General features: G+C 43.2%; 1 protein-coding gene across 3 annotated transcripts in view; it reads right to left on the bottom strand.

The window, feature by feature from the left end:
• ZNF423 (zinc finger protein 423) overlaps positions 1 to 23,052 on the bottom strand; it is a 225,833-nt gene that overhangs the window by 7,275 nt on the left and 195,506 nt on the right. For all 3 annotated transcript variants that reach the window (XM_058813410.1, XM_058813409.1, XM_058813411.1), the window contains 2 exons: positions 15,905 to 16,036; positions 14,200 to 14,315 (listed from right to left, as the gene is read on the bottom strand). In XM_058813410.1, the coding sequence (XP_058669393.1) occupies positions 14,200 to 14,315; positions 15,905 to 16,036 (248 nt within the window). The remainder of the gene's footprint in view (positions 1 to 14,199; positions 14,316 to 15,904; positions 16,037 to 23,052) is intronic.

Genomic DNA, 23,052 nt, shown 5'->3' on the forward strand with positions numbered 1-23,052 from the left:
TGAGGCACCCCCTCAGCCCTCCAGAAACCCGCCCGGCTCCTCCAGTGCTCAGGACCCGGCACCTCATCTGCCGTCCAAGGGAACATAACATTTACAGTGGGGCAAAGCCGTTCCACACGTGACTGCCTGGATGCTGATGCCTTTTCTCAGTCACTCTTTTTCCTCCACAGCTGCAGGTGTGGGTGTGCAGGGCTGGCCGAGCCCCGCATCCCGCCCGGCCTCAGTGTGCTCCTGACCACACTGCTTCTGCCCATTTCAACCCATTCTTGGATTTTGATAGGCATTTCTCAGTTATTCTGGTTTGAAAAATTACCTTTCTATATAAATACCTTTCTTGGAGTTATTTTTCCCAGTGCCAGCTTCCTCATATCCACTAAGAATTATTAGACGATTTATGAATTTAATTTCTCTTCTAATTCAGATTGTTTAGTCCTAATCAGACTTCGAAAACTCACCTAACATGCCATCCCCTTTCCACTTGAGACTAATAATTTTGTATCATCAGTCTTCTAGATCTGCCATCTCTATTCTTCTCTAAAACTCAGAAGAAACCTAGTTAAGCCTAATGCAAGTGAACTCCAAGCACAGCCTAAGCCTGGCATAGCCTCTTGTATTCTATTAAATGCCTCACCAGTAAGTCTCTATGTTTCTTCCAAAAACACTGGGTAAAACACTGAAGCACAAAAGCAAACTGAAGCCTTTGGGAAAATCTCCTTACCACAGCACTTTGGAAATAAAAAACACTGAGGAATACATTATTAAGAGATAACCAGAGTCTTCTTTTAGAGAAACTAGCTGTAAACACACCGTGATTCACTGAGGCACCCAATGAAAACAAGGAGCTAATAATACCTGTCCTGAGGGACCACACGCTCCTGAGAATTTCACTCAGAAATGCAAATTTATCAGCATCCTTGTAGTCTCCAGTATGCCATGCACAAGATCAAAAATAAGCCGAGGGAAGAACCTTACACTTCCTAAATATAAAGCGAGAGGGACAAATTACTGTTGTCAGAAGCGCATGAAGCCATAATATTTTTAGAATACCTTCACTCCTTCCTCAGCCCCACTGTTACTCCCTGACTGGATTCCAGAGCCATTTCTGATCCCAAGAGCAGAAAATGGTTTGCAGGATTTTTTTGCTCCGCTGACAGTGGTGCTGCTTTCACCTGGGCTTGGTCAGTCCATGTTTTCCTGGGAAGCTGGTCCCACAGCCACTGGGGTCACAGCCACCCCTGCTCCTCCATGATGTGTCACAAACCCAGCATGCCTGTGCCCAGCTTTGAAGTGACCCTCCAAAGCTGTCCTTGACAATGCAAACACCCACCTCCAGTCTGTTTTCAAACCTCAGCTTCAGTAACCAGAGAAAGCATCTCCTGCCCACAGGGACACTCCTTTGCCCCTGCTACACCAGAAACCCCAATGCACACCCCAGTGCTGACCTGTTTCCAATCTACTTACAGGTCCTACTCAGGGAAGCAATGTTTCAAAATAATTTTCAAGAGGTAAACCATTTTACAGGAATCTTTCTTAGGTTTTCCTCTAAAAGCATGAAATTGTTGATTTCTTAGAAACCAATCCAAATCTGATCTCATTAATCCCTCCTTGATCTAAAGTAAATCATATTGCATAAGCCAGTTAATTGTTCACTTCTGTGAGGGCTGGAATCATCATTGTGGAACATGGTGTGACTCCTCTAAACACCAAATGATTTTCTGATTGGGTCTTTATTACAGGACATGGGGAAAAATACTTAGAGCAAAAGTGAAACACTTTACACAACACCTTTAGAAGTTAGAATGCATAGTGCAAAGCTTCACTGAGGGACTGTTTCCATGGGAATATAAATCAACAAAAGCCAGGAAATTGAAAGTTGAACATAAAACTTGCTCTGCTGTTCTCTGGTATGGCAAGGGTCACCGAACATCTGATTACTTTTTGTTGTTTTTCCCCTTGGCACCACCTAGGTATTCCTGGTATTAAGGACAGGTATATAACAATTTCTGTCTTAACTGTGAATTTTAATGCAATTTAACAAGGGCAGTTCTCACATTCATAACAGGCAACATCCTCCACTGAATGATGGGAGCTGCAGCTGATCCAAGTTCCTTGGGCCAAATAAGCAAGTGTGGACAGCCAGACTTGACACAAGCAGCACCTGCCTGCAGTAGGACCACAGCCCTTTGACCACTCATTCCTTTAAGAAGCAGCAACTAAGTAAAATTCCCTCTAATGGAATACTGATCTGACAAATTGTATTGCCTTGTGTTATGGATACACTTTCCTTAGGGGCAGATAAATATTCCTGTCACATGGCACCCACACACTGCTGGTGCTGACAAAACAGCTGGTCAGTGACCTGTTGCCTTGGACATAATGGTTGTTATTGCTGGTTTCCAATTTCAAAAGGGGAATAAAAATCCTCCAATGCAAGTAGCTCTGCTATAAAATAGCAAGGCCATAGTTACAGAAGTGCTTTACACGCTGCCCCATTAGTGTAGATGCTACCAGCAGAGCAGAAATCTGCAGACAGACCTGTGCTTTGCCCACTGCCACAAGGAATTAACCCTGGAGGAGTTGGAGTGTAAAAGAGCCATGCCCAATTTGTTCTTGTAAGTAAAAGAGGGGACAAAACACCACCAACATGAGCCTTTTCCTCAAAGACATCACAGGACAAACCAGGAAGGCAGCATTGCTATGGTATGTGTGCAAAACAACTGGGTTAAATGGGATTCTCCAGCCATTGCTACTCCATTACAACAGTGTCACTGGTCTCAGGAAAATCTGCTTTTTAAACAGCAAGATGCCACATCTTAAACAATCCTGATTTCATGCAAAGACTAAGAGCATGTGCCAGCCCCAAAGGAGGGCACATTTTTCAGAAGTAAGTGTGTTTTAAACAACCTCACTGCTCCTTTTGGAGACACAATAATGTAACACACAGATGACAGATATGCCATACACAGCCAAACCTCAATGCCCATGGCAATTTATTCAGGTTTAACTGTGCGGCAGAAACAAATGAGGAGGCTGGGTAGTCAGGCAGGAGCTCTCCCCCAAGGCTGGCACAGTGTGGGCACTGCTTTGGCCATTCTTGCTTGGTGCAAAGCCAAGGCAATGGGGGTGTGGGGACAGGCTCTGCATGGAGGTGACCTCTGGGTGTCCATACTGCCTTCCCAGGATGTGGCACACAAGACACACAGCACACTCTGCAGTGCATCAGCTCGAGCACAGCTGAGTGATAAGCTCAGGACTGCTGCTGCCAAATCTGGTCTGGCTCATGCAGAGCTGGGGTGACAGAGCCTCGCTGAACCCAAGCTGACCTTGCACAGAGCCATGAGCTGTCTCTACACTGATCCCATCAGCACATACCATCTCACTCTGTCATCCAGATTTTTCCAACAAAGCCCCATCACCTCACTGAGGATACAGTTTAGTATCTCATAAGTTATTCCATTAACATGAAGGGAACATTGGTGATTACTGCCCAGGTCGGGTCATTGCACACATGCACCCAACCCTGCACCAAACACTCCCACCACTTCTCATTTTACATAAGCAGAACAGGCACAACGTGAAAAGAAGCTGTATCCTGAATGGTTTTTCCTTTCTCCTCTGGTCAAAGGGAGGTATAAAACTACTCTCAAAATACAATGTTAAAGCAGGGTATAATTAGGCAAATAACAGTATATGATTGAATGTACTTCTCTGGAAGGAACAACGGAAGAAGCAAACAGCAAGGCTGTTCCAGGCTCGTTTTCAGATCCCTGGGCTGGACTGAGAATACTGACAGCCTTCCTGACAGGAGCATGGAGGCGCAGGCAGTGACAGTCCTATACACACAGCCAGGGGCAGAAAAGCCAGTAGACGACTGACTTTCTAACAATTCCTTATCCTTTTGCTGTTCTGGCCAATTTTTTTCCTGGCCACTCATCATGCTTGCTGCATGTATCTGACCTCACAGAAGAATGAGAACAGGTAAGGCAGGGAGGAATTAATAGGAGTTTCTCTTACAGTCTTTAAAATCCCCCTGGGAAAAATGGCCCTTGGGATGGGGTCACAGGGCAGGACCCCTATCCTCAGCTCTCTGCAGCAGCCAGGGCTGCTGCTCCTGCTGCCTTCCACTGGCTGAGGAGATAAACCCTAGGATTACACCCTAAATCTCTTACTCTGGAAATCAGGGGTACACACAAGGGCTTTTAAATTTCTTCATGAAATTATTTTTCAAATTCCTTCTAAGCAGTAAAAGTGATGGGGCCTCCACCAGCACCACAGCAGTAGGCAACAGCAGTACAGTATCACTCCAGGATTTCCTGTCTGGAGTCTAAGCTTCACATCTGAAATACAGCACACACACAACATTTGTATGACAGAGGAAACACAAGACGCTTGCCACACATTTATTATCTTCCTGGGGAAATGATATAGAGGACAAAAGAGACTATATTTACTCCCTCCCCAGCTGCTTTTACAATCTAATAATTTATTTCTCCTGGACATAAATTTCAGATTTAAACGAAATCCCTGAAACCTAAAGATGCCACATGGTAGAGGCTAGGGCAGTATTTCTTTCTGTTTTGGAGATGGAGTGCTTAATGCATTGCTCAGTTAACCAGAAGCCTTAAAATTTAGTGGGGCGGGGGTGGAAAGAGACAAGCAATTAGACTGTGGCAGACCCTCGATGCAAATACAGGTGACTGTGATTACTACCTTGATACACAGAGTTAAAAATATCTGGTTATTGAAAATTATTTTCTCAGTCCACAGGGGTTTATCTAGGTTTAGGCTGAGATGTTTATTTTTTCTGCAGCAGCTGTACTGGGGATTCTTTTACAACATTTTCCTTACACAGAAGCTATATATCATTCATATTTCTGAAAGCTGAGGCGATTTCTATGATGTAAGAAATCTCTGCAATTAGAAACAAAAATATCTTTTTTCCAAAAAATAAAATGAATCTCCAAACCCTTCAAGGCAACAACTAAGATAGCAGTGCTCTTAGGGCAAATGTAAAATTCCAGGGCATAAATTCATGCTAACTGCTACAAATATATCCATCTGTTCACAGACTAACTAGTGACTGAAACTGATGAGTCCATTGAAATGTAATTTTTGAGTCCACTAGCGTCTGTTCTCTTCTAGTAATAAACTAAATGCTTTTCAATAACTCTGCTGCTTTTCAATGCCAATTTCCATTTAAGTAGGCTCAGGTTCTCTCTAAAAAAACCCCCTAAAATTAAAACAGCAAATGCCTTTTCTTTCCAAAGGTCAAACTCAGCTTTTAAAGAACATGCAACATTTCTGCAAGGCAGAGAGGACAAAACTCCAATCAGATAAATGGGCTGTGTAATGATTGAGAACCACGGCTGCCTCAGGTTTCTGAATGGGCTGTAGCATAGAATTTGGCACAGACTGATGTTGAAGCTTATATCTCTTTTACTGCAGACAAGAAATTCACTGAAATATATAAATAATGAATGTGGCTGGGGATCTCTGCTGGTACTACTGCTGGTTCTGCAAGATGCAGGAGCAGAAACACACTGCTCCATGTTTTTGTTATTAGGGAATCCTTGTTCTCCAACAATAAACACAGAATATTTTATCTGAAATGGCTTCTGCAGCACGTCCAATATAAGTTTCAGCTCTCTAGAAGTGCCAGCAAACTGCAGAAAGATAAGTTACAAAGACATACCTAATTTGCTGTGATGAATTGTGTGCATGCTTCAGTGATCAAAACTGCAGCTGAGACCTATTATATTTAATGATCTAGACATTTCTTGTGAAAACACTCAGGCATATACTGTTATGTCTGGACAAGCATCCCCACTTCAGTCTTTCTAAGCAAACGAAGAGACTGAACTTTTTAAAAGGATGCTGTACAGCACCCTCAATGAGCTCCTTAAAACTGAGGCTGATCAAGCTCCACAATTTTCTTTAAATAATGCTTATACTCTGCCCTTTCCAGTGCAGCATCCCTCTTGCTTTGAAAAACAGTCAGTTCCTCTGGATGCTAGCGACACTTACAGGAGGCAACGGAGCTAGTCTGTGCTCAGACCCCAAACTATGCTCCACAGCAGCCACTACAGCAGGGGAAAATCAAAGGGGCTGGATCAGACATCTCTTCCCACCAGCAAAGAAAATCTCTGACGAGACATTTCAGAGAGAAAACAAAAGGAAAAAAAAATTATTTGTCTACATATTACACAAGCATTCTGTTTCTATTTTAAGGGCTCTGCCCTGCTTACAAAGGCATGTGCTACCCAGCGCGGCAGGGCCAGGCAGGGGTGGCCGCTTGTGCTGTCCCTGAGGACACTGCTCCTGCACAGCCAGCTGTGCCATGGCCACGCTCACAGCCCCTGTGCTCACAGCTTATGGCCCCTGTGCTCCAGCCTCTCCACACAGCAGCAGGAAGCAGGGCTTCCTACCACCCTCCTGTGGGGACAGGGATGTCACCTTGTGAACACGTGAAGGTCTTTGGAATAAAAGCTCTGAGGTTTCCAGGGCTTTATGTCTGGCTACTCCAAAATTGTCCAGCATGGAACAGGGTATATTATTCAACCTTGCCTTTCCAAATTTACAAAACAGAAAAAAAAAAAAAAACGCCTCTGAAAATGTGCTGATAAACTGAATTCATTCATGGTTATAAGAACCACAGAGATCTGCAGAGAAAATCCACAGAATTTTCTTGCTATACACATCCTGGAGCTCTCCCTCCCTGGTCAGTCTGAACCTCTTTCTATCATTCATTGTTCAACAAAACACAGCAAAATATAAACATGTGCTTTTGACTCTAGAAATAAGGATTTCAAAGTGCTGAAATTTTTATTCACCTGAGGAGCTGCTAAATACTATCACAGTGGTAATTTGTGATAGTGTGGTAAAGAATGAAGAAAAGGTATTTGTTAATTGTTGACATAACAAAATTAATTTTCCATCCCTAAACTTTTTCTCATCTCTCCTGTGAGCTCTGATGCAATGTTACTGACTGGCACTGCTGAAATGCCAACTTGCATTTCTCATCCTTAATTTCTCTCTAAATGTCATTAGTAATTGTTATTGCCAGACCAGAGAGTGCAATCTGGTCTTTCTGAAAGAAAATCCATTTCTCATTTCTTCTCCTGTGCTTCCTCCTTTTGGTCAGGATGGATGTTTAACACAGCCCGTGTGCTCTGCTGCCATGAGGAGGGGAATGCATTAATGGATCTGGAAGTACAACACTCCTGCTTTATTTATTTACATATAGTATGCCTGGATCCTTATGAATATCAAATTGTATATTCAGAAGGGTCTTCAAAGCACATCTTTCACAAACACTAACAAGTCTTAATTGAATAAAGCTAACAAGTAGGCGAAAGGAACACCCTTCAATGTGTGCATACAGACTCCTTTCTGGATGCTTCCATAATTTATCCTTTCTGGTGGGCAGCAATGCTGTCAAATATAAAAGCATATTATATGATTTTCCTCTCTTTTAGTCACATGGAAAACAAATTTCTTTTGTGAGATACGTAAACTAGTCTAGCTTTGTTCTGGATTAATGTATCACCCTCATTGCCCCAAAAAGTAAAATTGTTTCCACCACTAAGAGGGGAGGTGAGCTTGTACACCTGTGTGCAAAGGAAAACCTGCCAGAGCAAAAGGCTGGCTCCTTGCATATCACTATGTATTGAGCCAGAGATGTGTACAGTTATGTGCAGCACCTACAAAATTTGGTCTCTGGTGCTCAGAGGCAAATAGCACCTTGGCACATTGAGTCACTTTCAGGGAGGATTCTGTGTCACAACAGACCTTTAACAGATCTCCCCATAATCACCACATCTTACACTTCCACATCTCCATTATATTTTGTAAGGTATATAAAGGAATTAATTCAAAGCTAAGCTGCATTTCCCTACCCATTAACTAAAGGCATCTTATCTCAAAATAAATAGACATTTGAACATTTCCAGCCAGGAATTGTGCTTTCAATAAGCACAATTGATGCATATACATTGTCTCTTGGCGGCTTACACTCCTGCCCATCTGTTGGGATGGCATGGTGCCTGCGCAAAAGTTGGTTGGACCCTTGCCCTAGGGCATAGATGACAGGCAACGACGGGTTTAGCTGGGCAGCCTGAGCAGCAGCTCCAAGTGCCATCTCTGCTGGAGGAAGCCCCGTGTGTGTGCCAGCCCTGCCACATTGCAGCGACATGCCTCCTTACACTTGATCACACATGTTGACACTTGGGTGCGCTTAAGTGCATTAATGGCTAAAACGATGCCTTTCACCTGGCTCCCTGCTCTTTTCCTCCACTCTGCACGGCTGCTGGGTTTTCTGCACATGTTAATGTGAAGTTGTGTGCACTTTGCTAGCCAGGGCCAGCCACAGAATGGCCCTAACGTTTAAGAAGTGAAGGAGGGGTTTTTGTTATGGGCCATGCTGCTCCAGTGCCAGACATATCTTCATCTCAGGTGAGAGATCTTTGTGCCTCTCACTGAAGAGACCTCAGACAGGATAAAGACGCAGCAATATATTGATCAGAACCATCTGTCCAAATGAAAACGTTACACCCTGGCACTACCCACACACAGGGCAATTCAAGCTTTCTGCACCCTCCTTTGTTGCAGCAGAGGTGGCCACACAAAGAGGCCACATGGCCTGGATTCCATTACTGTCCCAGCAGCCCCAGCACACACCCCCTGCCCGTGTGCAGGGAAGAAGGTGCTGCCTGACAAACCACACAGGAGTGTGTGAGCATGAGCAGCCCCTGCTCTTACATTGACCTCTGTGGATGTCAGGCCCAGGAAACCTCTGGCATTCCCTGCACAGAGCCCCAGCTGCAGCTGCTGCACACCCAGCACCAGCCCCACATAGTCTGCAATGGATTTTCTTAGCTTTGGTCCTTGCCAGAGCCTATTCCTAACTCTAAAGTTTCAAACAGCCATAAATTCCTCCTCCTCCTCCTCTGAATTTAAACACACACATTGAAAACCAGAGACCTTATAGGTAAAAACTGTTCCCTACTGTGAAAACACATCACAGATAAAACTTGTGGTTTTGCAGTCCATAAAGAACGTTCAGGCAGGCAGACTCAACATGATGGGTATGTGCCTACAGCACTTTTAATTTTTAATTATTGTTAGTTATAATTATCTGACTGTGTCTGAATGAAACCCAGCAATACGGCTGGAATAGATTTTGGTAGTCTTGTAATTTATTAGCTGTGTAACTACTAATAATTAAAATTTAACAATACTCCAAGCACCACAGCAACATTTTTTTAAGAAACACTAGCCAAATCTGCTAGGATAACTGACTAGTCATTTTCACAATTTTAAAGAATGGATGACATTAAAAAAATTTAAAGATTAAAAAATAAAAGTATAAAAGAAGGAGAAATAGCTAACAGGTTTTTCAAAGGCTATTAAAATACAAAATGCAAAGATAAAAAGCTGTTTTAAAAGAAAAAAAAGGATGTTGCTTGCAGAAAATTTATTCCACATATGACTTTGTGTATGCTTTCTGTGAAATTTAAAAAGATATTGTGGTATGTTTTAGTAAGAAGCTCTTGGTGTTTGCCATCTAACCCACACTAAGTCCTGAAATACACCAAGTTACATCAAATGAAAGCACTGCCTTGAGATAGAGCCACATTTCAGGTCCCATTTGTCCTGCCATCCACACACTCTCAAGGAGAAACATTTTCTGCAACTTCCAAGATACCATGGAATTGTCTTTCTCTCACTGCCTGAATGGACACTGGGGCACAGAAGCCCTGAGATTCTGCACTGCTGCAAGCACAAGGCTGGTTGAAAGAAAAATTTTACTTCTACTTAAGTAAGTGTTCTTATGCCCCCAGAAAGCAGCTAAAGTCCATTTTTCAAATAGAAGCTGGAGATATGGCTGGGTACAGACTCAAAATTGCTGGAGTCTTTCTTCAGTGCTCCAGTGGTGGTGAAGGGAGCCCTTGGACACAGCCCTGCAGACTCGCCTGCAGGCGGGTGGATCACAGCCAAGCCAAGGGGCTCTGGCTCCCCTCTGTGCCTCAGGGACACTGCTGCACCCAGATGGCCCCAGGGACCACTGGCATGAGCAGCTGCACATGTGGCTCCCCACTGCCCCCTCCCAGGGAGGCCAGCACAGGCACAGAGCAGCTCCCGTGTGTCCCCCACTGGGTCACATCAGACCACAGGGCAGCTCGCTGTGCTGTCCCCTCACCTGGGCAGGTCACAGCCCTCTATGTCCTCACAGCCCTATGGTCTGATGTGGCACATCTAACATCAAGCTGATATTAAAAGCAGAGTTAAAAAGAGAAAACCTGCTTAGGGCTTGATCTGCTGTAATCAGCAGAAAGAATCCCAAGGACTTTGATGTGGACCAAATCAAGCCCCTGGAGGACATTCATGGTAAATCATTATTAATATAATGAGTGCAATTTCTGTGCAGCAGCTCATTCCTGTTTATGGATATATGAAAATTGCCAGCTTTTCACATGAAATAAAAAGAGAGGGGAGACAGACCACAGTGCTAGCCAATGAGCCATAGTAGTTCCTTTTGATATGTGTACTTTTAAAAAACTGGGCATTTCAAATGACAGCACATTCCTCCAGTGAAACTCTCTTAATTTAGTGGTTTGACATATCTCCAAATCTGAGCAGAAAAGAAAGTCCTTTATTCATATCAGGCAATAAAACACCTGAACACCTGTGCTAGGAACGACCTGGCAGGTACCCTGCTCCCTTGGTACCTGGATTATTTGCCATTGTTTATTACATCCCTTGCCTTAGTTTTCATCAATTGTAATCATTTAGGAGGAAACAGTGTGATTAACAGTACACAAGCAAACAGCAGGAATTAATCCTTTAAATACAAATACTTCACCGGTTATGTGATGGCTCCTTGGAAAAGCAGTGTGGCAAAAGAGTGCACACAAAAATCCTTCTCAAGTTTTCTCTGAAAACCACTGCTCAGTCACAATTTGCTTAGTACAATTCTCAATGCAAACACCTGAGGAGGGATCTCTCCTTGCTGTGAATCACACCACAAATATAACTCCCAGCACCCATTGTGTGTCCCCATTTCTGACCCATCTTTGGGGCGGGCAGGGTTCCCTGCTACATTTTAAACAGCAAAAATTAAAATTTCACTTGTCAAAGAGCAAGCTCATCTGCCATGTCCAAGTGCCCATGGCTCCAGCTGCCTCTGAGGAGCTGGGCTAGCAGCTCCCAGCACAGTTCCTGAGATGGGGATCTGTCTGAAAGGGCTCCTTCTGCCCTACATGTGAGGAAACCCCAACCCTGCACCTCTACACTTGTTTCAGTGAGCATGTTTCAGCAGGGGGAATGAAATGCCATAGCCTTAGTGTTTTATATATTAGCTATAAATTCAACCTTTTTCCAGGAGAATTTCATGATATTCATAGCTGTCAATTGTACAAAGTGAGGATGTGAAAAACACAGAGCTGCCAGCCTTTCCTCTTCTGCCCTAAGGGTGTGTGGGGTTATCACACATACTATTTCCTTTGTGTTTCATGCTTAACCTTCCCATGTTTTCCTTCCTTACTTCCAGTGAGATAATGTAAGCAGTTAAGTAGCATTTTGTTTTCTTTTCTTGTAACAATATCATCAAAGTAACATCACTGACTCATTGCTCCAGATTCTCACCAAAATTTCCACCGTTTATAAAGCATGTTCAGTTCCTTGGAGCGTTCCTAAGCCTTGGTTTTACAGCTCCATCAGATGGTGTAAACTTCAAAGCAAAAACCTGTATTAAAATACAACTACTAGGGTCAGCAGCACACAGAGGGTTTGAATACTTCCAGAGTATTAAGCTACCAAAGAAGTATCTGCACCAGCCACTAGAGGTATATTTACAGCAGCATTTACAGTTTTTCATCACATGGCACACACATTGTTTAAAAGAAATGTTCAAAAATCAGCAAGGCTAGTCCATGCCAGTCTGTAACATCTCTAAAAGTTACCTTTTCCCTTTGCTGCCATTTTCCCCACCTTCCTTGTTTTTCCTGCTTTTCTACAAGCATCCCATTCTGAATTTCTTCTTGAAATAGTTGAATGCTCAATCTTTTAAAGTGTATTTTCAGTGGTTTCACTTGAAAATACAAAGAAGGAAAACAGTGTGTAGGTTCAGGTTTTGATACCAGTTATTTCATGCCAGTAGGAAAGCAAGTTCAGAGCTGAACAGTCAAATCCATCAAGCAGAACCCCTTGATGGAGGCTGATTTGCCCACATAAGATAATTGCACAGTTAAAGACACAGAAAGGTTTATGCAGATTTAACCCCAAGTAGCAGCTGAACAACTGGTTCACTAAAATAATACTAAATCTTCATTACTCAACAAAAATATAACCAACATTTGAGGAATTTAGAGCAGGCAGCTTACACACCAGAAACTAATGAGATAATCATGCCAAGGCAAACTGGTTCAAAAGTCTTACACATTTCTAACTGATTTATACACACATTTTGTGTCCGCCTTGGCTCCAATATTTGCATTAGTAAATTCCCTGGCATAAAGTAAACACACATTTCTGAGTCACTACTGAAATAAAGACTAAAACTGTGCAGCTAAGTATTGCATTTTCATGTAGCCAACATAATTCAAAACTGCTCATGTAATTATTATGCATTATTATAAGCAGAAAAATTTTGAGTGCAGAAAAATCCTGCATAAAAACTGAAAAATTACAATCCTAATTTATATGATTAAAGCTGACATTTGCAGCAATTGTGCAATGCACAAAACTTCAGAATTGAAACACTATGTAATTAAAATCTGTGATTGCAAAAAATAGGCTGCTTAGACTATAATTTAACCAGGTTCTCTTTATTTGATCATCTGATTCTAAAGGTTAATGCAGTGGCCTAGGAAGCCAGTGTTCCCATTTTAATTGTGCTGGCATTTTGACCAAACACCACTTTTAGGGAGATATGGGAGGAAAAAAATCAAAGCTGTCTTTGCAAGCCACTGCTGCCTTCATAAAACGTTCATAGTGAGAACACACAAACCCAAAATCTGCTGACTTTATTAAAATATTAACAAGGTATAGTTAAAACTTTTGTACACTTATGCAAATCAGGTCGCTAGAACAAGGGAAAGGCGGGATCCCCTGGGAGAAAAAAAATATAAAATCAACAAAGTGAAAAGATCAGCCATCCTTCCACAGCATGACAGCACAACACAAGAGGCAGCAGCTTGGGAATTCAGCAAGATAAATAAAAACCCTCCAAAGTTTAAGTAAATCGTGGTTTATAAAGCTAATACATTTAAATGAGGCATATGGTACCATTCTATAAAAAGACTGCCTTTCCCAGGGGATGGGAGGGGTGGTGTTGGTGGCCGTGCTGCACAGGTGAGATGGGTGTGAGGAGGCAGCCAGGGTGGGCACCTCTGTGCCAGGGCAGGCTCTGGGCTCCACTGCCCAAGAGGAGCCCTGCACACACACATGGAGCAGCTTCAGTGTGTCTGTGGGTTCAGCACCAGGGCTATTGTGGGGTTTTACCCCCAGCCTCCCTGCTCCAAGGAGGCCTCTGGGGTCAGGGCTCCAAGCGTGGCTGCAGCAGCATGCCCAGGTCAGGGCTCAGCCCCTGCAGAAGGATTTGTGCCCCTGGGAATGGGTGTGAGCTCTGGCTCTGTGGAGGCTACAGCTGCTGTGGCTGCAGCCCCAGAGCTGCCAGGGACAGTGGTGTGGGAGGCCTGGGGTGCAGGGCCCAGCCTGGCAATGTGCTGCTGCCTGGGAGGAGCCTCTACCTGAGCATCGTGTCGAGATGCACCCATGCTGTCTCATACTCAGCAGGGAAAATTCCTTTACTTATGATTTAGCAGCAGGGAAGGGGATGGGGCAGCTACCATTTGCTTAGTCTTTGTATGTTAATCAGTCCCTAAATTATTAATGGAGAAAAAGAAATTATTTACAAGGTGTTTGACGTAGACATGTAAGGATGTAGCAACACTACTGTCAAGAGAAATACTCATAAATCATTATATCTGTCTTGTCTTATTTATTTATTTATTCCAGCCATGCTCAGAGACCTTTTTCTCCTCCAGGCACCCAAGGAGGTAAGAGGAGACTGAGAGACTGTTTAAGGGCAGAAGAGACCATACCAAGGTTATGCACCTTTTCTAAATGCTGCACAAGGGTGACAATTGCACAGAGAAATCAACAGCTTTAGCTTTGTTTTTACTCCTGTTGTAAACATACCTGAAGCTCTGTTTGAAAGAAGAACTTCTGTGGGCACTGGGAACAGTCATAAATTTTGTCTTCCTGCCCGTGCACTGCAAAGATGTGCTGCTGCAGTTTGTTTGCCTGTACAAAAACTGAAAAAATACAGTACTGTTAGTTGAGATTGCTTCATATAAGGCACCTGGTCTCAAACTACACTTCAGAGTCTCTGCAACTGTAAAAGGTCCAAGGATATCTGCCAGAGAAGTGCTGATACACTTGGTTCAGCAGAATTTCCTTACAAGTACTCAATTTAGAGTCTCCAGGCTGACAGTCAGCTTACTTTTAACAGACTTTACATCCTGTATGGATTTTTGATATTTCGCATAAAGCTAACACTGTCCAGGTAACTGGAAGAACTCAGCCTTCAGACCAAAGAGAGGACGTCACTGCTCCCATGGGGAGCCCTGTGCCCATGGCAGGTGCATCAGATGCATTTTTAATGCAGGACAACTGGGCCAGGAGAAGCATTGATGGCTGGTCTGGAAGATACGTGGCCCAGAACAGCATTTCTGGCAGAAATGTGAATCTGAAAGGGCAGACTTGCCACAATTTTTAGATCTTTTAAATAAGTTGTCTATTCAGTATTAAAGAAAAATATTATTGTTTAACATCACAAATATCACAGCATCTGCATTATGATTCTGGATTGACAATTATTCTGATTTTACCAAGGGAAATTTTGAAGCGGAATATATTGAACCACAGCTTTAGCTGGTAAAAAAATATATCTATATCTGATTTAATTTTTGTGTCACTTTACATGAATGGTCACCTGTATGTGAAAATGGCTTCTTCAGCAGAATTTAACAAATGCATCCAAAATTTTTTACAGCACATTTCAGAAAGAATATATTAACTCCAAGCTCACACAAAAAGCAGTTTCTCAAATGGTGGGTCAAACCCTAAAGAATGTAGGTTCACCTTATTCCCACCAAAGTTAAAGCAATAGCAGGTCATGCCCCTTTACTGACAACAGGCCCACAGTGACACCTACACCATCCTTATCTCTCAAACAGATCAGAAATGCAGATGTTAACTACTGTGTTGAAGAGAGTATAAAAGGCAGCCTTTAGCATGCACCCTGCAGATCCTGGAAAAGCAAGACTCACCCGTGATCATTTGCACTGATGAGACAGCTTAAATGATCTACAGAGAAGGAATACCTAGCAGGCTCTCAGACAGAATTTAGAAATGTACCACTGTAAGAAAACTGGATTAAAAAAAAAACTCTGAGACAGCAGCTGGCAAAACCATAGAGTTGTACAATTTGGTGTTATCAAACATTTACTCCCATTTACTCAGCACTATAAGCAGACCATGAACCACCTGGCCTTTAAAGAGTCCTTGCTCAGGTGAATTAGGGCTTGCAAGAGCAGGTCCATCCCTTGCAAGTCCTGCCCTTGCAAACACACAGCACCTGTGAGTCACCAGGCAAAATGTAAATGTTTGGAGGCGTGGGGGCCATGGAGAGCCTGCTGCGTGTGGCAGTGCTGCTTGGTGTCAGATGCCACAGAGCTGCTCGGCAGAGCGAGCCCCAGCTCAGACAGAGGATATTTGAACATTTCCAAGCACAGTATTTCTTTTTCCCAGGGAAAGGAATACAGTATTTTACAAATCCCCCGAGTGTCATTTCTGGATCTAGCCATGCACGCTGAGGCTTGTCTTGGCCTCCCTGTCTTACCTGTGAAACAAACAGGGCATTTGAATGTGCCTCCCATCCCCTCAAAGCTGTGCTCAATCAGGTGACACAGGAGCTTTGCCGGAGAGTCAAACATCTGGTTACACAGCTTGCACTCATGATTGATGCCTTCCTCTGCAAGGTTCAAATGATACAACTTGTTAGTGACACAGCAGATTAGCGTCGGGGAGGCAGCAGCAGCCGGTGGGGAAGGCTGTGCTGGGCACAGGGCCCCCAGGAGCCCCAGGACCCCCAGCCCCAGAGCAGGAGGGGCTGCTGGAGCTCAGGGCTGCAGCCCCCACACCCCGGCTCTGCTGGGAGCTCCATCCAACACAGGGCTCCCAACAGCCCTGCCACAAAGGGACAGCAGCCCTGCCCTGGGTGCAGGGGATTAAAGAGTCAAACAGCATTTAAAAGCACTTTAATAGTGTGGATTCAGCCACCAGCACTGACAGAGGGCTGAAGTGATGTCTTCACCTCAGAGTACACTGCAAACATACAGGAGAGCAAGGAAGTGTTGGAGAATAGCAGGAGCTGAGAGCAGAGTGTCAGTGTAAATTTTTTTTATATCTTGGCTTTTTACAAGGTGTAGAGAAACCACTGAAGGTATTTTAATGTAATTTGATTGTGGATTTTCCTTGTCATATATCTTAAGTATTGAATACCCAGACCCCATTTTAGCTGTGTCTATATTCTAACTGAACTCAGTGAAATAGCAATAATTATTACCCTCGGTTAAGTCTAGCACTTTTGCAAGAAACTATGCTTCTCTATTTACTGAAGTTTGTGGTTCTGGGTACAGAGATTTTTTTTTGAAGAACTGAAGTCATGTTAAAGCAATTTTCACACATAAAACTAAACAATGCTTTGGTTTTCTTAAGAGAAGGGAGGGAGGGAGTTGCAGAATTTTAGAAAACATAGCATGTGGTTTATAAAAACTACCTAAAGAAACTACCTAAAAGGTTTTAATACTGTGCCTGGTTTCTGCAAATAACTCCCTAAAAGTGGTTCTTTCCTTCACTGTGGCAGCTCATGAGCTTCTCCTGAAAACACATTTTAAAAACTAAATAAATTCTTTCTTTTGTTCTACACTCACCTTTATATTTACATCCTCAAATATCAATGATTATTAATTTTTAGTTCCAAGATTGCTAAGAAATTACTACATTACCCCATTAACTAATCCTTGCCAAATGCATTTGGCTCTTACAAATAATGTGAGCCCTCATGAGCACGGTCTTTACTTACAGTTGCTTCAAATTAGCTTTTTCTATCTTAAAAGGGGCTAAAGAGAAGGGAAGTATTTCTTGCTATGAAGCCTTTGGTGCTATCAGGATTCCAAGGCCCCTGTACAAGGCTGGGACAGTGGGAGCTGCCCGTGCTGCCTCTGGAACCCTTGTGGCATTGCGTGCCCACAGTGAGTGCTCCACCAGAGCTGCGGGGGAATGGGGAGGCAGCGTGGGGACATGTAAACAGGTGAGTTGGGAAGGAGATAAAAAGAGAAAAGGCAAGAGCCAGGAACAGAAAGATGAAAGGGCTGGTAGCTCCATGGCAGCAGCTCTATGGATTCTCTTGGGAGCCACAAGCAGGGACTGGGATGTTTCTAGGACGCGTCGAGGTTTGCAATGCTCCGCTCGCGCAGCCTCCACGGGCGGGCACGCTGCCCTCTCCAGTGTGTACATTTCCAAACCAGGCCCTCTCCCCTCACTGTGGCCTAAGGCTGGAGTCTCCCATCAGACCCTTGCCTGAAAAGTTCTGGCTTTGTGTGAATTTTGCATCTGCTCCAGAGGGGAGAAGAGATGGGAAGGGACATGAGCCTCATGCTGAGCATGCCCAGCCACACTGCTGTGTACAGCAACCAAATGCTGCAATCAACCTGCAGAGGACAAAGCAGGAACTGGGGGGAATGGAACAAATGCCTTCTACGAATAAATCAGAGAAATCATGTTTGACATTAATTTTCTACCCTCTACATACTGGGTGTTCGGAAAACAGTGATTCATGTACAGCCTATGGTCCTGTGTGAGCACATGTGTTCATAAATACAGATGGACACATACTGATGACTAGACTGCTGCTCCTTTTCCAGCCTAAATATCTATAATTTGAGTAAAACTAAAAAAAGAAAAGAAAAACAAACAATGCTCAGCATTTCAGTTAAAGAATATCCTTACAAGCTTGGTATGTTTAATTAGGTAACAGAGATTGTGTATTTTCTTGGCTGATCCCTGCAGTATTTTAAATAGTTAAACCCATAACAAACAAACTAAAACTAGAATGAAAAATAATAAAACATAATGGGTTCCTGCAGATCTGGAAATTTATCCCACTCGAGGCAAGACCTTTTGATTTGCAAATCCACTTCTGAATTATAAGGCCTTCTCCTCACCGGTGGGGGTTTTTATTCCACTCCCACAGGAGTCCATTATGTATTTCTTGTGTCTATAAAACCATCCAGAAAGAAAAAAAGGGGGAAAAAGTACCATGGTTAGCATGACAAACGCTTCTCTTTTCATGCATGTGTATTCAAAATATGAAAATACCCAAAGATATAGATAGAATTGCTGCTATAATCACTCTCTCCTCTATGGCATTTTACAGCATATTATTTTACACAGAAACACAGCACATGTACAGGGATACTCAGTCACCTTTGGAGAATAACTTCCTTGAATTATATAAGATCATCTAGGTACCTGCAAGGAGGCTTTTTGACAATGTGGTGTGACAGTCAAATGTGTGGTGCTGGGCAAAAGCAAACATATCATCATTTCCCTCATTCTTATTCGCCTTTTTTGTTCTAGCATGACAAGCATCTATGAGAGACCTACATAACTCAAGTGAATTATGCAGCCCCTCTCATTTGTAAAATAAAATGCAGATTTTTACAGTTTGTTATGCCAGATCTTCTCCCATTTCTTCATAAGCGTATCTATGGAGGGATCAGATGATTACAGGACTAAACAAGCAATGCACAGCAAACAAGAATCTTGGGTTTCTTGCCTTTTTTTCCTGAGCTCAAAATAATAAGCATTAATTTTACACTTCATTTCTCAAAAAAATAATAGGATGTGCTCTTGTTTAAAACAAGCAGGCCTGCTGGATTCTGTCAGGCTGAAACTATGTCAGGCCAAAAGAGGAACAGAGCGCTTTGTGTAAAAGTATCATGGGGAGATGATAGTATCCTGTAATGTTTTCAGTACCTACTTTTGTCTCCAAAAGCATTTGATCCCTGGCAGACACATACTTATTTCCATACTGGTCTTGAGGGAAGCCAGTAGGAATGAGAGCTGATTATCTGAATCCTGAAGGTGAAACCTGGGTGGTGCCCGCTGATGTCAAAGGCAGGCGTTTGTATAAATTTGGAGGTACATAATTTACTGCCTGTTAGTGAGGATTAGTGGGCTGCCAGACCCAGCTGAACCGTGGTGGCAGAGCACGTCACTCATTGTTCCCAAGGCCGGGCGCCTTTGCAGGATAGTTTTAAATATGTTGATGGAGTGTTTAGTAGCACTTACACTGCCATCCTGCCCATTTTAGAGTGGGAATATGCTTCTCCATGAAGCTATTTCTGCTGCAGCAATGTGCATTTAATACATATTACAATGAGTCTCTAAGCCTCTAAGAGAACCGACACCAGCAGCCTCCTGGCGAGGATGCAGTATAATTAATAATGCTGTATTAAACCCATTTACTGTATCAGCTGCATTTCTAATTATAACTATATTAATGGCAATGTGGAAGTACATGTTAACACTGTCGTGTACTGACACGTTATACTAACGAGTAGATTTGAACACCAAATATCAAGATGGCATTGTCTTTACTATTAGTTAAAACTTCTCTCTTCTACTCGATTTAATAAAGCAAAAATTTTCCCCTACAGAATAACTGCAACAGTCCTAATTTGAGAGATCATGTAAAATAATCTGATGCTCCTTGCTGACAACAACATGTACATCCCACACTATAGCTTTCCAGACCAGTATATTTCTACTCTACTGCAGCAAATTAAGGCAATAAAAAGGAATTTCTTCCCTGTACTCAGATGTTAACATCCATGAGTTAACCGTGCTTTTAATGAACTTTGAAATACTGTGATTCAGTGTAACAAAGCATTAATATACTGTATTCACAGAGAACCTTCTTCTGTCCATTAGATCATAAATTCAGTAGAATTAAATGGGCCGTGTGCTCTAATTATGGTAGAAATAAATAGGAATTGGAATGAACACAGGGAAATAAAATGAAAACTGCATGGAACTATTCTGTTTATGCAATTCATTTCCCAGTAAATAACAAATCAAAGGGAAAAATTTATAATGTAAGAAAAGGAGCTTCCCCAGCAATTTTTTCCATGTGGTTGTGAAGGAGCAAGGGGCTGGAACCAGGGTAGGGCAGCAGTGATGGACACCCCACTCAAACACAAAGCCTGCAGAGAACCACTTTGATCCCTCATCTGCTTTGCACCACTCCACCACTGGTTTTCATTAAAAACAATCCAAGGATGGAAGTAAAACCAAGGTCTGAAGACACACTGCAACTGCTGCAAGGGGACAGCAAATTTGCAGATGGTCACATTGGACAAAAACAATGTCTTCTGTATGGTCAACACTTCCTCCTCGCCATTGCTGCCTAAACCCATAACCTGCTGCACAAACCTTTGGGCCACACTGCTGCACTGCATTTGTGTAATTGCTCCTGGGGGCGCGGCTGGGCCCTGTCCTTGCTGGGGCAGCACAGGGCCAAGGCCGGGGCAGCACGGGGCCAAGGACAGCCCACGCTCACTTTGCTGGGGGCAGCATGGGGCCAAGGACATGGGGCCATGGAGAGCCTGCACTCCCTTTGCTGGGGCCAAGGAGAGCCCGTGCTCCCTTTGCTGGGGGCAGCACGGGGCCAAGGACAGCCCATGCTCCCTTTGCTGGGGTCAAGGAGAGCCCGTGCTCCAGCTGGCACTGCCAGTGGCACCCGGTGCTCTGCAGCACGGCCATCAGGCAGCCTGGGCGGGGAAAGGCAGCGGATTGATGGCGTGGCAACAGAAATGTCACCTGGGGAGCTGGGTGCCGTCCTCCCAGGGATGCTGGAGGTCAGTTACTATGGCAACACCGAATGAGCTCAACCTTGTAACTGACCCTTATCTTTTTTTGATCTGTGGCCCCCTTGGGACCTTGGCTGGAAATCAACTGGAAAATAATCTGGTCACATATCAGAAAGAAAACTATTTATACTTATTTATTTATCCAGGTAGAGCTCGTATCTCCCTTTGACGACTCTGCCAGACTAAAGACACCCATCATGTTTCCTCAGCGGTTTCAGTGGCTGTGAGGAAACACCCGGCTCTGCGCTGTGAGAAACCATGCCAAACCCCCCTGCCACTGCACAACACACACACACAATGCCATGGATATCTGTGCTCATGACTCCACTGACAGATTGCCAAAATCTTTCCTTGCTCTCAGCCGCCAACGTGCCTGTGTGGATAAACACACACCTACACCCCTTCTTGGACGGTTTAATATTTTATGTTGGTATCCACTAATCATATTCTTTTGTGCTTTATCTCTCTGCTGAAATATGATTCTGCTTTGAAATATATTTATATGATCTAGAATGGCACAACACTGATGTCTTTTATGAGCTGAAGATTGCTTAATAAAATCTTGTATTTCTGCTTCATCCTTATGACAATTTTACTATTATAAGTTTTCAAGGGATATGAGAGCTGTCCACTGTGGTTAGAAACATCACTTTAATGAAAAATGATAACATGGGGGCTCAGATTTTTCTAGAAACTATATAAGGAATACCAGCAAAAATACAGCGTTCCCAACATGCATTCATATGTAATTTGCTGGTTTTCCCTATATTTGCCTATAGATAAGAGTCATTAAAATCAAGTCTGTTTATCATAGTTTTCCAAAGGATGGGCAGCCCAGACAAGGGTTTATCAGCACAAAGGGCAATTGCTCTTCTTCAGGTGGGGAGACTCTCTGGGGAAAATGGATTCAGGAAATCAGGGACTATATTAGGGGACAGAAGCTACAGGACTTGCTGGTGCTAGAGGAAGTTCCTATAGATTCCTGGTAACAAACTCCAGGGTTACTTGTGATGCACTTCTTCAGACTCAAAAAGGTATTCTTTTCCACGCTAAATTAGCCTAACCACACAACAGGCTTTAAACTCTTTCATCATCTTAGGGGGCCTTGAGCTCAAAATATGCAGAATTAGATGCCAAATTATTTATAGGGTAGCTTGCAAGTTCACTGCCTCCAGTATATGTCAGTACACTGCAATATTAAAATGACCATCAAAAAGAAGCATGGTCCCAGAGGGACTGGAGAGGAGATTGAAGGGAGTTTCCTCCTGACTGCGAGTTCCTGTGCTGCTCCAGAGCCCCTGCCCTGCTCCTGGCTGCAGGCTGTGTGCTCCCACTGCTCCTGGGGGGAAGGCTGAGCCTCACACTCATGGGATGGGGCTGCCAGGCCCAGCTTCATCAACTTAATTTTCAGTTTACAAGAAAAATAAAATCTGAAAGTTCAAAGGAGTTCATGGAGTTGTGCATCATCTATCTCTGTCTGCAGAGCCCCAGAGGGGCCTGCCTGCAAAGCTTTATTTTAGATTTAGATATTAATCTGGGAAACTGCATAAACATAATTTATAGAAGTGCACACAATACTTCAGCACAATAACTTCACACTTTATCAGCCTTTCTCTGAAGATGCCTATTTTAATAGCCTATATTAAAACTTTTTGTGGACTGAAGCCTGATAGGTCTGACTGCTCCTTCACAATAATTGATTAAGGAATAACTCCACTGGCTTCCATGTAAAAATGGAAATGTAAAACCCATACAGGAAAAAAACACATGCTCTCTTTGAGTGTGCAAGTCCATACAACCACACACAGAACTACCTTTATCCAGACTAAAGAACCTCTAGGAATAACTAGAGTTTAGTAAGAACACCTAATTCCCACACAGTTCAAATCAAGTCATGTATTTCAATGTTTTGAAATACTCAGAGTTGTGTTATTTCAAGTTTAATGTCAATACCTGAGGAAACTGAAGTAACACAGCCCTGAATCCATGGCCACACAGCTATTCCCTGCACTATCCTCCCTCATGCCATCATATTGCTGAAAACTAAATACAC

This window comes from Ammospiza caudacuta, chromosome 13 (genome assembly GCF_027887145.1).
Source record: "Ammospiza caudacuta isolate bAmmCau1 chromosome 13, bAmmCau1.pri, whole genome shotgun sequence".
Classification (NCBI taxonomy): Eukaryota; Metazoa; Chordata; class Aves; order Passeriformes; family Passerellidae; genus Ammospiza; species Ammospiza caudacuta.